At 36.1% G+C, this 16,916-nt stretch overlaps 1 protein-coding gene across 7 annotated transcripts in view; it reads left to right on the top strand.

Annotated features, from left to right (window-relative positions):
- The window catches only part of Sytl5 (synaptotagmin like 5), a 258,603-nt gene that overhangs the window by 186,408 nt on the left and 55,279 nt on the right, over positions 1–16,916 (top strand). For 5 of the 7 annotated variants that reach the window (XM_087189868.1, XM_004850031.3, XM_021262576.2 and 2 more), the window contains 2 exons: positions 13,709–13,824; positions 15,135–15,243. In XM_087189868.1, coding sequence (XP_087045994.1) covers positions 13,709–13,824; positions 15,135–15,243 — 225 coding nt within the window. The remainder of the gene's footprint in view (positions 1–13,708; positions 13,825–15,134; positions 15,244–16,916) is intronic. The other 2 variants (XM_087189869.1, XM_087189866.1) reach the window with 1 other exon arrangement.

Raw genomic sequence — 16,916 nt, 5'->3', positions numbered from 1 at the left:
AGACTGGTGCAACCACTGTGGAAATCAGTATGGAGATACCTCAAACAACTAGGACTGGAAGTCCCATTTGACCCAGCTATTTCCCTGCTGAGTATCTTCCCCAAAGAATTAAAAGAATCATACCACAGTGATATATGTGCACCCATGTTCATAGCAGCACAATTTGTGAGAGCTAAAACTTGTAAACAATCCCATTGCCCATAAACTGGAGACTGGATAAAGAAAATGTTTTTTTTTTTTAATAAAATGGAGTACTACCCAGCCATAAAGAATGAGAAACTAGAAACATTTACAGCTAAATGGATGCACATTGGGGCAATACTCTTAAGTAAAATAAATAGGACACACATGTTTAAAAACCAAATAATTTCTCTAGTGTGAGAATTTGAAAGTGTAAATAAGGGCTAAAAGGTATAATAGATAATGTGAAATAGGAAGAAAAGGTGCCAAGGGGAAGGGGAAATGAGAGGGATAGGGCAAAAAAAGAAGAGAATGGAATTAATATGAGAAAAAGAAAAAATGGAAACAAAGTCTTTGTAGATGGGGAGGGGTGGAGGGGTTGAAGGGAGGGCAGGGGAATGGGGAAAAGTAAGAACCAAGATGGATTTTGTAAAGGTGCAAATTTCCAATGATGAATGTCATTATATTCTATACCTTAAATGTACCAAGATAATTAATTAAAAAATTACTATTTAGTGCATAAAAGTCTGTCTTAATACATTAAAGTGTACTAAGGAGAAAATAGCTCTCAATGTGTGGTTCTTATATGTTTGTAACAACAAGGACTTACCTATGATTAGATCCTTGTGCAACAGCTGGAAATTTATATTGTGAATATTTAATTGAATATATCAAAATTCATGATCAATTTTCAATCTGAAAATGAGAGTATACTACTTCTCTGGTATTCAGGCTATTAGTCTGTATGAACGCAGAAAACTATATGTTACTACTGAATGTATCCTGTTTGCTATTCATGGAGTGGTTTTCAAAAAGAATGCATGAATAATATTTTATTGGTAGTGAATGCCCTTTTTTAGGAGAGAATGTTACAGCCCCACTGGCTGTTTCCATGTTTAATAGACCATAAAACTGAAATTCCAACCCTGACCTCTAAGAAATGAGATGAGTCAGAAAGTGACTCATTCTCTAATCAGTTGGAAGAACAACCTTTATTGTCATTTACCTGGGATTGGTTAAAAGTAAAGAGATTTTATTTCTGAAGCCCTGAAATGATTACAGCAAGAGGACTAATGGAGGGAAGCTAACTAATATAAAGAGTTGAGTGGTCCTTGACATTTCCTCTGATCTTCTGATTCTAACAAGTTAGCTACATGGGTCTAATTTGAAAACTAACTCTATAGAAATAAAATGAAAGGGAAATTAACACAGCCTATTGGTTCATTTTGCTATATTAAGATCTGTAAAATTCCATATGATTATGTTAGCTGAGACAGTTGCCATTTCACACAAAGAAAGTCATAATGATTATTTTTTCTAATTAGCATCCAAATGAACATGGAAGGACTCAAAAGATACAAGTAACATAAGAGGGAACCAAAAATGAAGTGCCTTCAATATGGTATCGATGAGCTGATCTTGTATTCATGTCATGTTGTAACATTTCATACTGCTCTCCTTATGAGTCTTTGTGTTTTTAAAAAAAACTATTACTGTAATTATTAATACATGTTAATTGTACAAATTAATGGATCTTACTGTGATATTTCCATACATGCATGCATTAACCATGTCCATTCTTCTACCCTTGTTTCCGCTTTCTCTCCCCTAGAATACTTCCCAATCCCTAGTAATCTAGTAATTCCTCTTCTACTTTCAAGTCATGTACTTTTTATGTTACCACATATGAGAGGAAAGCATTCAATCCTTGTCTTTCTGTGTCTCCCTTATAACATGAAGAAGACCCTGATATTTTTATTTTTGATGAATTGGTAATGATTTGTGCAGTAGATGAGACATAACTGGAACAGATGAAATATGAAAGTGTCTGTCAAAAATCTGGATAAAAGATAGAGCCAATGGATGGAACATACATAAAGTGCAGGAGATTTTAAAAAAAATACAATCCCTGACATCTGGAAAGTGGTCCATCACTTATGAGTAAGTGTTGGAATTGTTGGAAGCTGCCACACATAAGCAGGCCATAGTGTTCGGTTACATAAAATCTCAGAGCACCAGTACCCCACAAGATCATTCTAAAACCACAATGAAGTGGGACAAAACAAAGAACATCTCATAATCTTGCTAAGAATAGACAAACAAAAAGTAACTGTTTAAGCCATAAATTACCAAACACCCTCCTTTTTAGCTAGAATTAATAATCTGCTGCTTCCTCATCAATTAACAACTTTAGCCTTATTCTAATCTTCCCTCCTAAATTAAATTTAGTGAGATATCAGTTGTAGAATGTTCCCACTTCTTTACATCACCTATGTAGTCTAGAAAAAATTCCCTGATCTCTTGAACTATTCCTAAAATTACCTAACATAGACTCAAATCCTATAGAAAATCCTTTCAAATGCCCTCCTACTGAGACTCCAGATGGCTCTTGTGATGTGTATTTCCCTAAAATGCAATGAGCGAGATTCTCAACTTGTTCAACCATAGGTGGGTTCCTGGTGATCTTTGGTCTGATGAGTATTGACAGCATGTACATAGCCATTTCAAAGTCACTCCTTAGTTTTTGGCAGAATTTCATAGTATGTCTACAATGTAGAGATTCATGTGAAAATAATCCCATAATGACCTGGAATATTTTGGAATAATAAGAAGCTGTTTGAAATGCCTTGACATGCTATTTTGCATCACTTATCAATTACATACAAGTGTTCTCAACTCTTTTGGCATGATTTGTTCACTGAAGGGAGAGTACTTTAATATCTACATAAACTAGTTGTGCTGTTGTGGCTGCCTCGATGTCCTGAATCAATTAAAAATGTTTATTTTCCATGGTCATTTTGACTTTGGGGAATAGCCAGAAGTTCTATAGTGTTAGATTCAGTGAATAAGGTGGATGAGGACCAACTATAATGTTTCTTAGAAACCTGCCTTTGCATTGGATGGCGCTCTGAAGCAGCATTCACCATATTTTTTATCACACCTCATAAAAACACTCACAAGAGTACTTCCAAAACTGCTTCAGAAAGTGGCAAGCATTATGGGATAAGTGGGTTTGAAGCAAGGGGGAATATTTTGAGAGGAATTAATGCCTTTTACAGCAATATATTTTTAATTTCAACATTTACCATATATTTTGATCACCCCTTGCAGTTAGTTTCCTTATAAATAACAGAAAGAAACAAGTATCTCAACACATCTAAAGAACCCATCTTATCTCAGATGTCTCCAGTAGTTAAGAGTAAAGGCATCAAATGAAACTTTGGGTAACTATTCTTTTCTAGAATAAGATTACTTATTTTCTTTCTAAAAACCTAAAGAGAACTTGACCTCACTTTTATATGTTTCCACATGAAGGTTTGAAATCTCAGGAGTTTAATGTTGAATAAAAGCAGGGGCTAGAAAATTCTGAATGCTTAGTAATCGTTATTCACAAATAATGAATGTAATTCCCTGTAATTTCAGATAAACTCATTCTTCAGAGTACAACTTAGAGGAAATATAGCGTCTATCTCTAGCCTTGAGTTTTTCAAATACCAGATCATATGGCAGACAGATTTAAATTTTATAGTGGGTATCATATTGATTTTGTATCATTTTTCACCACTTCCTTATTCCTTCCACTCTGCCCCCTACACACACACACACACATACACACACACACACACGCACACACATGCACATATGCACAACAAGCATGTAAAATGTTATATATTATTCAATATCCCTTGGCTTCCACAGGTTTAGCTCCCTCCTCAAAGCTTATTATAGCTTGCAAGTAAGGGTTCTTTTCTGACGATGTTACCAAGTGTGAAGACTCTGGGCTTTCAGTACCCATCCTGTCTCTGCCATTATAAATTTGGTCAAGTTTATTTAACCCATGTGAGCTTTAGTTTCCTTATCTGCAAACTGAGAAGAATAATAATAACTACTTTGTGGCTCATACTGAGGATTAGAAATGTCATACATAAAGTTATTAGGACAATACTCGGTACCTGGTATGTAATCAGTATTAATTTCCTGTTCTTCTACCAAGTATTCTGTCTACCTCCAGGCCACAAGAAGGTGACAAAGACATAATTCCAAGAGACTGTTCTGGTGTTTCAGCTCTGAAATGACAAATGACTCAAGGGTATATCTGAGTTGAGCAAATACAAGATATATAGTTGTTCTCACAAAAATAGCCAGAGGTAATGACTAACAGTTCTGGGAAGATCTTATTTGTGTTAGGTGTTGGCAGTTTTAGGTGGATGTGGTAAAAGTGATATGGAGGCTCACTTCCTGAGCCATGTAGACTGGGCGTATTTCACTTTCTTGTGTCATACATGAAACTGCTGTCAGTGTGCTACCCACTCCAGCCCATATCCCAAGGACACACACACACACACACACACACACACACACACACACACAAGATAAGACCTTGCTGTGCCACTATTGGGTGGTTTTCAACCATTGAGCTGTATTTTTTATCCTTGTTCTTGTTCCATTCACTGTAAACTCTGCCCTATTGCAGAAGTTGACTTGGCTTCTATTAATAAAACACCAGAGATGAAATATTTTACACTTTGTGGGCCATGTGGTTGGCAGCTACTCAAATTTGCAAGTATAGCACACAAGCAGCTAGAGACAATATATAAACAATTGGGTATGATTGTCTTCCAGTGATGTTTTATTTATAGACACAGAATTTTGAATCTCATTGAATTTTCATATGTTATGAAATATTCTTTGGATTTTTTCAACCATTTGAAAATGGAGAAATCATTCCTAGCATGTGTGCCATACAAAAGAGGTGGTGGGTGAATTTGATCCACAGGCCACAGTGTGACTACCTCTGCCCTATTGTGCTTCTGAATTTTCCTTATTTATCTTATAACATGCCGAAGTCTTTCCTGAGTTGACTATTGAAACAATTGTATTTCTGTTTAATTATCATAGTAGTTGTTATTGCTGTCTTAACAAATTATTAGAATTTAGCAGCTTGCCACAAATTTATTCTCTCATAATTCTGTAATTTGGAAGTCTAAGCTTGCTTGGCCTGTTTCTCTACTAAAGGTTTTATGAGGCTGAAATCAGGGTACCAGCTGGTTAAGCTCTTATAAAGAAGCTCTGGAAAGAATCTATTTTGAAGCTCATTCTTGTATGAAGACTGCAGTTCCTTGTGGCTGTAGAGATGAAGTCCCCATTTCTTGTCAGCTGTGACCTGAAAGCTACCCTTATCTCCCAGAGGCCTCTCTCTCCAATCTTTGCCTGTAGATCTTAGAGTCTTTCTCATGTTTGCATTCATGTTCCCATTCTGCAGTGTCACTTCTAGGCACTGTTCAGTGGCGACTTTTTCCTTTATGATTACTTTGGGTCCATGAGAATAATCCAGAATAATCTCAGAATTATAAGGTTAACTAATTAGTAACCTAGTTCCATCTGCAAAGTCTGATTACATCAGTGCCTAGATTAGTATTTGATTTACAATAATCTTAAGGAGACACCTTCAGAATATCACAATTAACATCTGAATTTCCAAACTAAGTACTGATGTATATGTCTATAGGTCACTTAAGGACACATTCTGAAATAATTTAACTTATTTTTTTTCATTAAGTTTGTTGGTACATTTTAGGTATACAATACAGTTACATTCATCATTGGGATCTTGTACCTTTACATGATGTATTTTGGTTACTTTTTCCCTATTTCCCTGCCCTCCCTTCAACCCCGCCATCTCATCCCTCCCTATTTACAAAGACTTTGTTTCCATTTTTTTCTTTTCTCATATTTTTTCTTTTCCTTTATTTTCTTACCCCTACGCCTCCCACTTGTGCTACTACTTTAGACCTTTTCTTCCTATTTCACAGTATCAATTATATGTTTTGAACCTTATTTACACTTTTAGATTTTCACACCAGAGAAACTATTCAGTATTTACACATGTGTGTCCTATTTATTTCACTTAGGAGTATGGCCTCAATGTGCATCCTCTTAGCTATAAATATCTCTAGTTTCTTGTTCTTTACAGCTGAGTAGTACTCCATTTTATAGAAAAGCCACATCTTCTTTATCCAATCTCCAGTTGATGGGCATTTGGGCTGTTTCTAAGTTTTAGCTATTATAAACTGTGCCTCTATAAACATGGGTGAGCATATATCACTGTGCTATAATTGTTTTAATTCTTTTGGGAAGATACCCAGCAGAGGAATAGCTGGGTCAAATGGGATCTCTATGCCTAGTTGTTTGAGGCATCTGCATATTGATTTCCACAGTGGTTGCACCAGTCTGCACTCCCACCAACAGTGAAGAAGGGTTCCTTTCTCCTCACAACCCCTCCAGTATTTGTTATTGGTTGATTTCTTCATAGGAGACATTCTTACTGGGGTGAGGTGGAATCTTCACTGTTGTTTTCATCTGCATCTCTCCAATGACCACTGAGGTTGAACATTTTTTCATATGCTTATTTGCTGCTTTTACTTCTTTGTCAGAGAAATGTCTGTTCATTTCAGATGCCCATTTTAGAATTCGGTCTTTAAATTTGGGGGGTCTGATTTGTCAAGTTCTTTATATATTCTAGATAGTAGACCTTTGAGGAGCAGCTGGTAAAAATTTTTTCCGACATTGTAGGTTGTCTGTTAGCTCTGTTGGTGGTTTCGCTTGTAGTGCAGAAGCTTTTAATAAGATGAGATCCCAATTCTTGATTCTTTGTGCTAGTTCCCATGCTACCAAGCTTTTGTTCATAAACGCTTTTCCTATGCCAATGTCTTCAAGAGTTCTACTTAACTTATCTTCCAGCAAGTTTAGCGTTTCTGTTTTAATATTTAGATCTTTAATCCATTTCTATCTTAGTTTAGTGCATGATGATAGATATGGGTCTAGTTTTAATCTTTGGCAGGTTGAAATCCAGTTTTTCCAGCAGCATTTATTTAATAGGCTATCTTTCCTCCAGTGAGGATGATAGGCTCCTTTGTCAAAGATGAGGTGGCTGAGTATGTCTGGAGTTGTTTTGCATCTTCTAATCTATTCCACTGATCCTCGGGTCTGTTTCTTTGCCAGTACCATGCTGTGTTTATCACAGTAGCTTTGTAGTATAGTTTCAAGTTGGGGATTGTGATACCCCCTGCCATGTCTCTGTTGCCTAGAATTTCTTTCGCTATTCAAGTTCTCTTCTGGTTCCAAATGAATTTTTGAATTCTTTTCTCTAGATCTGTGAAATACACTGTTGGGATTTCAATCGGGATCCCCTTGGATCTGTATAGCAGCTTTGGAAGTATGGCCATTTTCACTATATTGGTTCTTCCTACCCAGGAACAAGAAATGTCTTTCCATTTTCTCATATCCTCTTTGATCTCTTCTTTCAGAGTGTTGTAGTTGCCATTGCAGAGGTCTTTTGCTTCCTTCGTTAGATTGATTCCTAGATATTTCATTTTTTTGGCTGCTATTGTGAGTGATTGTTTCCCTAATTTTTCTCTCAGTGAGACTGTTATTTGTGTACAAGAAGGCTATTGATTTCTGAGTGTTTACCTTGTATCCAGCTACTGTAAGGTATCTGTCAATTAAGTCTAGAAGTCTTTTCACAGAGTTTTTTGGGTCTTCAAGGTAGAGAATCATATTGTCAGCAAGTGATGACAATTTAAATTCTTCCTTTCCTACCTTTACACCTTCTATTTCTTTCTCTTGTCTAATTGCTGTGAGTAATGTTTCCAGAACTATATTGAACAGGAGTGGTGATGGTGGACATCTTGTCTTATTCCTGATTTTAGCCTGAAGGTTTTCAGTTTTTGACCATTTAGTATGATATTGGCTGTTGGTTTTTCATAGATAGCCTTAATCAGGTTGAGATAAAGACCCTCTATTCCAATTTTCTGCAGGGTTTTTATCATGAATGGGTGTTGAATTTTATCTAATTCTTTTGCTGCATCTATTGAGATGATCATATGATTTTTGTCCTTGGCTCTGTTAATACAGTGTATTACGTTTATTGGTTTACGAATGTTGAACCATCCTTGCATCCCTGGGATAAATCCAACTTGGTCAGGACGTATCTTCTTGATGACCCTCTGTATTGTGTTTGCCAGTATCTTCGTGAGGATTTTTGCATCTATGTTCATTAGGGAGAGTGACCTGTAGTTTTCTTTTTTGGTTGGGTCTTTCCCTGGTTTTGGAATCAAAGTAACACTTGCTTCCAGGAATGAATTTGGAAGTATTGCTTCCCTTTCAATTTCATTGAAAAGTTTAAAGATTAGTGGCAATACTTCTTCTCTAAATATCTTGTAGAATTCAGCAGTGAAGCCATCAGGACTTGGGCTTTTCTTTGTTGGTAAAGTTTTAATTACATTTTCAATTTCACTGATTGTAATTGGGGTGTTTAGAATTTTTATATCTTCTTTGGTCCACTGTAGCAATTTGTATATATCTAGGAATCTGTCCATTTCTTCTGTGTTTTCCATTTTATTAGAGTACAGGTTCTCGAAGTAGGTATTGATGATACTCTGGATTTCTGCTGGATCTGTTGTGACTTCACCTTTTTCATTCCTAATTGCATGGATTTGAGCCTTTTCTTTCCTTTTTTTGATAAGGTTGGCTAAGGGTTTATTGATTTTATTTATTCTTTTGAAAAACCAACTCTTTCATTCATTGATTTTTTGTATCATTCTCTTAGTCTCCATTGCATTGATTTCTGCTCTGATCTTTATAATTTGCTCCCTTGTATGAGCTTTGTGTTTGTCTTGCTCTTCTTTTTCTAGGAGCTTAAGATTCAGCATTAGGTTGTTTATTTGAGCTCCCTCTGTTTTACTAGTGTGGGCATTCACTGCTATGAATTTCTCTTGTAGTATTGCTTTCCTTGTGCCACACAGATTCCTGTATTTTGTAGTGGCATTCTCATTTACTTGTGGAAACTTTCTAATTTCTTCTTTAATTTCCTCTATGACCCATTGGTTGTTCAGGAGAGTGTTATTCAATTTCCATGTGTTTGTGGGGGCTTTGCAGTTTCTTATGCTATTGATCTCCAATTTTATTGCACTATGGTCTGATAATATACAGGGGGTCACTTCAGTTCTTTTGCATTTACTTAAACATATTCTATGAACTAGTATGTGGCCTATTTTAGAGAATGGCCCATGTGCAGCTGAAAAGAATGTATTTTCTGATTTTGTGCTGTGGAACACTGTGTAGACGTCTATTAAGTCCATTTGTTCAAAAGTTTGGCTCAGTTCTAGTATTTTGTTGTTGATTTTTTGGCTAGATGATCTGTCTATTTGTGACAGTGGGGTATTGAGGTCTCCCACTACAACTGTATTAGTACTTATTTGTTTTTTCATGTCCCTTAATTTTTTTTGGATAGTTGGGGGAATTAATATTTGGTGCATATGTTTTTATGATTGTGCTCTCTTCCTCTTGTATTGTTGCCTTTACAAGGATGTAGTGACCTTCTTCGTCTCTCTTAATTAGTTTTGGTTTGAAATTTACTTTGTCTGCAAATAAGACAGCTACCCTTGCTTTTTTCTGGGTTCCTGTCACATTGAAAACTGTTTTCCATCCTTTTACTTTCAGCCTATGATTTGCTTTTTGAACTAGGTTCATTTCTTGTATACAGAATATTGTTGGATCTTGCTTCTTAATGTATTCTGCCAGTCTGTTTCTTTTGATTGTTGAGTTGAGGCCATTAACATTGATGGTTATAACTGATATGTATTGACTTATCATTGTCATGTTATTTTCCTGTTGTTGGCTCTTTTTTATTTTTTCTCCCTCTCCTTTTAATTTCTTGCCTTGCCTGATGGATTTGCTCTGTTGGGCCTCATGGAGTTGTGACCTTCACTGTCTTTTCTAGGATATTTTTTAGAATTATTTGGAGTGCTGGTTTGGTATTCATGAAGTTTCTCAGGTGTTCTTTGTCCTGGAAGTATCTTATTTCCCCATCAAGTTTGAAAGCTAGTTTTGCAGAATACGTCAGTCTAGGTTGGAGGTTGTTTTCTTTTAGGGCTTTAAATACCTCACCCCAGGCTCTCCTGGATTCTCATGGGCTTTCCTTTGCATGTGATTTGTTTCTTTTCTCTGACTGCTTGTAGTATTTTGTTCTTCTGTTGGGTTTCTGGGATCTTGATTATTATATGCCTAGGTGTAGATTTTTTTTTATCATAGCTAGTTGGAGTCCTATATGCCTCACTTATCTGTATGTCAAATTCTTTTGCTCTGTTTGGGAAATTTTCTGACATTAATTCTGTGAACAGTTTTTTGTTTCTTTTTTTTGTATTAAATTCTTTTATTGGTACATTGTAGGTATACAACACAATTACATTTCTCATTGGGAATTGTACCTTTATATAATGCATCTTGGTTCTTATTTTTTCCCCATTCCTAGCCCTCCCTTCACGCCCTCTACCCTTCCCTATTTACAAAGACTTTATTTCCATTTTTTCCATTTCTCATCATTTTTTCCTTTCCCTTCTTTCCTTTCCCCTGCCCCTCCCACTACTCCTACCCCTTTGGACCTTTTCTTCCTATTTTACATTATCGATTATTCATTCTAATAATTGGTACATTTTAGGTATACACTATAATGACATTCATCATTGGAAATTTGCACCTTTACATAGTCTCTCTTGGTTCTTATTTTTCACCCTTGCCCAGCCCTCCCTTCAACCCCTCCAGTCCTCCCTATTTACAAAGATTTTGTTCCTATTTTTCCATTTTCTCATATTAATCCCATTCCCTTCTATCCTTTCCCCTAGCCATCCCACTTCCTTCCCTTTTGCCCCTTTTCTTCCTATTTCACATTACCTATTATACCTTTAGTCCTTATTTACACTTTCAGTTTCTCACACCAGAGAAACTATTCGGCATTTACACATGAGTGTCCTATTTATTTCACTTAAGAGTATTGCCTCAATGTGCAACCACTTAGCTATAAATGTCTCTAATTACTCATTTTTTATGGCTGAGTAGTACTCCATTTTATAAAAAAACCACATTTTCTTTATCCAGTCTCCAGTTGATGAGCATTTGGGCTGTTTCCAGGTTTTAGCTATTACAAACTTTTTTATGTCATTTGTACTTTCTCCTGCTTTTTCATGGACTCCTATCAGTCTTATATTATTCTTCTTTACATCATCTAGGAGCTGTTGGATTGATTTCTCATGGTTCCTTACTAGTTTTAAGAGATGTCTCTTTCATGGCCACTGACCACCACCCTGTCTTCTATATCTGATATTCTGTCTTCAGATTGGCTCAGTCTGCTGTGAATACTTTCAATAGAGTTTTTAATCTTCTGGATATCTGTTTGAATCTGTTTCATGGATTCCATTTCTTTCCTATGTTGGGTGTTCATGATTTCCCTTTCTTTCCTATGCTGGGCATTCATGGCTTCCATCATAGTCCAGAACTCATCTATTTTTTTTATCTGTTTCTATTCTAGAGTCTCTAATCATGTCTTTCATTCTGCTCACCATCTCTGTAGTTAAATAATTTAACTTATTCAAGCTTTTGATTTTGGTAAGTTAGATCTTAGATTTCACACAGTCTATAAGTATATTTTAAATTGTTAATTAGGTCATGCAAAAGTTTATGCTTCTCAATAGATAACCTAGACATCTGGAAATAATGTGAGGTGAAATACCATGCTCTTACCTTTCAATGAATACCTTCTCCAAAGTTAACATTTTCATTTTTTTCTCAAGTATGGAACTGTATTTTATAGATAACTTGCTTTTTTCTATTTGACTCATAGTTGCTTTTTCTCAGTCCCTATAGCAGACATCATTAATTGTTAATTCTCATCCTCAATGGTCCAAGAATCTATATCTATTTTACTCTTCATCCCCATGATACCCTGATTTATATCTTCATCATTTTCTATCTTGTCGATTTCAATAACTTCCTAATTTGCCTTCTTTCTTCTGATTTCTCCCTTCTCCATGTATTTCTATAGAGATTTATCATCCAATTATCTTCAGGAAAACTGCCACAGTTCCCCCTTGCCTCCAGAGTGACATTCCAGCCCCTTTGTATGGCATTCAAGGATGTTCATTACATTGCCCCAGACCTATCTCTCAACCTCATTTTCCACTATCATCCTCCACAAACTCTTTACCCCGATCACAAAGGTCTATTTTCCATTCTGAGGACATGACCTATTTACTAAAAACATTTCTTCATTTTTAATTAGAAATATATTTAGACTACTGAGTGACTTCTATGGTTGCTAAAATCCTTACTGTAAGTACAGGTATTATAGGTTGAATTCTACATATTGCAAGTCATTCCACAAATACTTATTGAGCACAGTGCCACGCACTGTTTCTAGAGATGGTGAGCAAGAGAGGCAAGACTTCTGCCCTCATGCCACTGGTAGTAATGAAGATTGTAAAGATATAAAAGAAAGGTAATGTGTTAAAGTGATGGAGGAGTATTTGATCATTCACTTAAAAATATTATTTGAGAGCATAGTCTATGAAAAATGCCCTTCTAGAAATTAGGAGAAAAAAGATGAATCAGGCAGAGATCAGTTCCCAAGGAGTTTACTACCCAATCGATATGAGAGTCTGGGCAGAGATAAGTCTAAAATAAAGTTTAAAATGCTGTATGTCATTGATAGCAAACATATGGCATGCGTGTTATTTGTTTTTCTTTTAAGACAAAGGATGTTAATGTATAAGTTGTTTTTTCTACACTAAAACAGCAGTATTCAGGTTTAATTGCAGTGTTGGCACTTTGTGATAAATAAGTGGGTTTGGGGTTGCAATTTTTTCACTGGACTCTCAGTCACTATCACTGCTATAGGTCATAGGAGAAGTAAAAACAAAGAGAAAGTATAGCCATTTCCAGAGTGAGGGAGGAAAATGATTTCCATTGCAGGTAGCTTAGAAGATGGAGAGGACTATTCAAAGATCCTTTCTCAAAGTTAACATTTACTTTCTTGCAAAATCTAGGCAGATACTTCTGTCACCTCCATTTTAGACTGGTCTCCTTCTCTGTTAGTCTTACCATTGCCCTAGCATGGGTCCTATTCCCTTTCTCCTGGACTACTGCAATGGTCAACCAGTCTCTGTTTCATTCTCTACTCCAACTCAGTGATCATGTTACATCAAGGAATTTTTCTAAAACAGACACTTGTTGTAGCCCCTCTATCATTTGGAACTCTCAATTGCTCCTGATTGCTTGCATTGAAGACCATTTACCTGCTAAGGCAGGGGCTGAGAACTTGAACCCTAGGCCAGACTACTTGGAATGGGGTACTGGCTCTATTACTTGCCAGCTGTGTGATGTGAGGCTTGTCATTTTATTGTTGTAAGTCTCAATTTCCTTATCCATAAAATGGAAATCATAATGTTCACACAAGATTGGTATGTGAAATAAAGTAGACAAAGTATGAAGAACAGTTAGCAGTGACCTACCAGATAGTATATAGTAAATTTGGTTAAATTTATGTAATATATAGTAAATATAATTATCATTATAAAATACTTCAGAGATAAGCTCTATAAAAAACTGGCTATTATTTACCTAATTAGGAATTTTGAGAGTTAATCATACAGCTAAGTAATTGAATTTCAATACTCTCTCCTTTTCCTTTGAGTAGGCAGCTAAAGATTATAACTGGCGAATGGTTTTATGAAGAAAAGGCAAAGCGTTTCAAGCAAGTCAATGTTCTGGGCACTGATGTTGTCCGACAGTCAATCTTAAGAAGAAGTACAGGTAATTATTTGGTTTCAAAACTCTTCTAATCTTCATTTTGGCAGGCTAAATTATTCCCCCATGTTTTGTAGCAAATAAGTACATTGAATTTTCTGAATCCCTTTGGTCATCTCACAACTTGGTAGCATGAGATCTTAATCTGCAATTCATACAAGGAAAGAAGAGGTTAACAGAAAATAAAATTTATAGTGATTTTCCATATATCTGACACACTGAGATTTTCAAAAAAGCCGTTTATCTTCATCACAGTTCTTTTTCTGAGTGCACTTCTAGTATTTCAGTAAATGTTTAAGTACCATAAAAACATTAATTAAATGATTCACATTGTGAAAGAAATTCTTGATTTTTCAATAAGTTTTCTTTTACAAATTTCAATCCTTGATTCTCAACTAATCATTGATATTGTGCACTATGCCCCATTCCCAAAATGGGAGCATTTGGAAATGCAAAGAAACATTTCTTGTTGTCATAATGACTAGAGTGATTTAAAGCACTTAGTGGACAGGACCACAGATGCTAAATGACCTGAAATGCATAGTTTTAGTTAATGGAGAATTATGCTGACACCAAATGCAAATAACACTCACAATGAGAATGTTTTTCAGTACATTTAAACTACAATTTATTTGATTAAACATTGAGTGAAATTTGTGTTTGGGGGCATATTTCTCATGTATAGTGTAGTAAAGGTAGAACAAGCATGTTTTATCCTGTTTCTAGGCTATCTCATCTTTCACAGAAGAGAGATTCCTGCCTTTGTTGTGAAGTCTAGCAAGAAGGGCCAGGATGGTTAAATTTGATTCTAATACTACTTCTGTGTGGCACTTGCAAGGAAGGGCTGTTACACATGAGTAACATGAGGTCTGTTGCTACAAAAGGAGAAGTGGAGTAAAGTAAGAATTAAGCAGTAGGCTAAGGCCTGTTTCTTCACTCAAAGCTCAAAATTGTCTCTCAAGTCACCAGATATGTACCTAGGTGCCCACTTTCTCAGGAAGCCTGGCTTATGTGCTCTGAAGTCAAAGTATCTCCAGGCTTTCCCACTCTAAAAATATCTGTAGAGGGATAATGTGTTCATTTCTCCATTGCACTCTTTCTTAGAAAGCTTATCCCAGCAAGTCTCCTACCTAGAAGTCCTGGTTTGACTCCTTAGTTAACTCTGGAACATTCAATAAATTAGAAATAACTGTGTACCTGAGAAACTACAATTGTTTCATTCCCTGCTAATTTAGAAAAGGGAATGAAGAATAGAAATTTGCTTTCATTTCTGGCCATTGTGTATGTAAATTTGTCTTCTCATTATTTTTAATGAGGATCTGAAGAAGTACAAAGCCAGGAGCAAACCTGCCAGGATGCAGAAAAATCAGACACTTCGCCTCCTGTTGGGGAAAAGGCCAGCCATGATGTTCCCAAGAGAAAAAGGTAAGACTCAGCCTAAGAGAAGTTTTAGTCTTTATTCCAGACACCTGTGAAATAAAGACTAGTTTTTCAAGTCTGATTTCACTTTAGTGACCCAGAGGAAGTCAGAAACTCAATGGAGGAAACACTTTATCATTCTCCTCAGAAAGTGCAGTTTTAATTACTTTCAGCCTTAGATAAATAAAGGTCCCTGCTGACCTGTGCATGTAAGAGATCTCCTTTCATTTGACAAATCTGCTCTTGCACCAAGGGGATTCCCTTTACTATTAGATAGAGGGATTCATTTCAAGGTCATTGTTGTCTATGACTGGTTTTGATGTAGAATGTCAATTCCCCTCCCCTCCAACCTGTATGCTGATATATGAAATCCCCAAATCAAAGATGTATGACTTGAGCTTAAAATATTATATTCTATGTTTAAAATTAAGAATTCTTTAAGGAAAAAAAATGTATTTGGTCACCTCAACCTTATTCAGGAAGCAAATATATGTGTAACATATTAAAAATAGCAATGGGCAATACACAAGCAAGACGCAAGAGGGTACTGAAGAACTGGGGACAAATAGGTTCCATCAAGGGAGAAGAACTGCCCCCAAATGCATACTCCAAGGACCAAAAGGTAAACTTCTGCTTCAGCGGTAGGTCCACACTTTGTCTTTGTTTTCTAATCTGGCTCTAAAAAGAGTCTGGGCCTTTTTTTAGTGTCCTGAACTATGGGAATGAAATGTAAATGTCATCTCACTCAAACACTCATGACTAAATACATCTTCATTAATTAGCAGAGATATATAGGAAATAAGATCTAGACTCTTCCAAGTATCCTATCATAGGTATTGATCTTCCTTGTCACATTAAATCAATTTATTTCTTCTCAGGATTCCCACAATGCCTTTTGCCTGTGCATCACTCCTCACATTGCACTGTAACATCCTCCACACACAAGCACAGCCATACTTAACTGTCAGCTCTTTGAGTGCTAGAGTAGTGGTTTGTTTGCTTTTGTGTTGTTTCAAAAACAATCAGTGGCTTGACTAAATAGTAACTCCTAGCTTACAAGTGCCACTAGGAGCTATATTTTGCAGACCCCAGCACAGGCATCACAGAGTATGTTACTGAGCTAAGTAGGGCTTGGAGCTGGGAGACAATAAGTAACTCACCAGCACAATAAATTATACAAATCCTGAATCGTTCAAACTGTCATAGCATAAGAAAACTAATCCCGCTGGAATCAAAAGTGGCATCTCTTGTTATCAGTCTTTAGTGAATATAATATCCTGTTGGGGAGAAAATATTAACACCAAAAAGTTAATAAGTGTAAAGGAATTGTGGGAAAATATAAAATGGCAATATGAGCTACTGAAAGCCTCTCTAAACAAGGCAGGGTGCTAATATATCAAAAGAGATGCCATAAGGAAATAAATAAGTATTAAATGAGTGGTAAGAAAATAAATGCTTGGGAGGGCACCAAGGTCATCAAGAAAGACATCAAATTTTAAGTAGGACTTGATACAGAGCTCGATGGATGGGGTTCAGGGTATTGGAAGGGAAGAAAAATGGATCCTGACAGAGCAGACACCTTAAGCAGATCTGCAGAGGTGGATCTCTCCACAAGGTTGTTCTCAGAACAGCAGAGACTGACATTATATTAAGTGCTATTCTCACCAAAAATGTAATTT

The sequence above is a fragment of the Heterocephalus glaber genome, unplaced genomic scaffold, assembly GCF_053883595.1.
Source record: "Heterocephalus glaber isolate CG9 unplaced genomic scaffold, H.glaber_assembly_v1.0 deba00001547, whole genome shotgun sequence".
In the NCBI taxonomy this organism is placed as follows: Eukaryota; Metazoa; Chordata; class Mammalia; order Rodentia; family Bathyergidae; genus Heterocephalus; species Heterocephalus glaber.
Note: the sequence above shows the minus strand (reverse complement) of the source record. Positions and strands in the feature narration are given on the sequence as shown.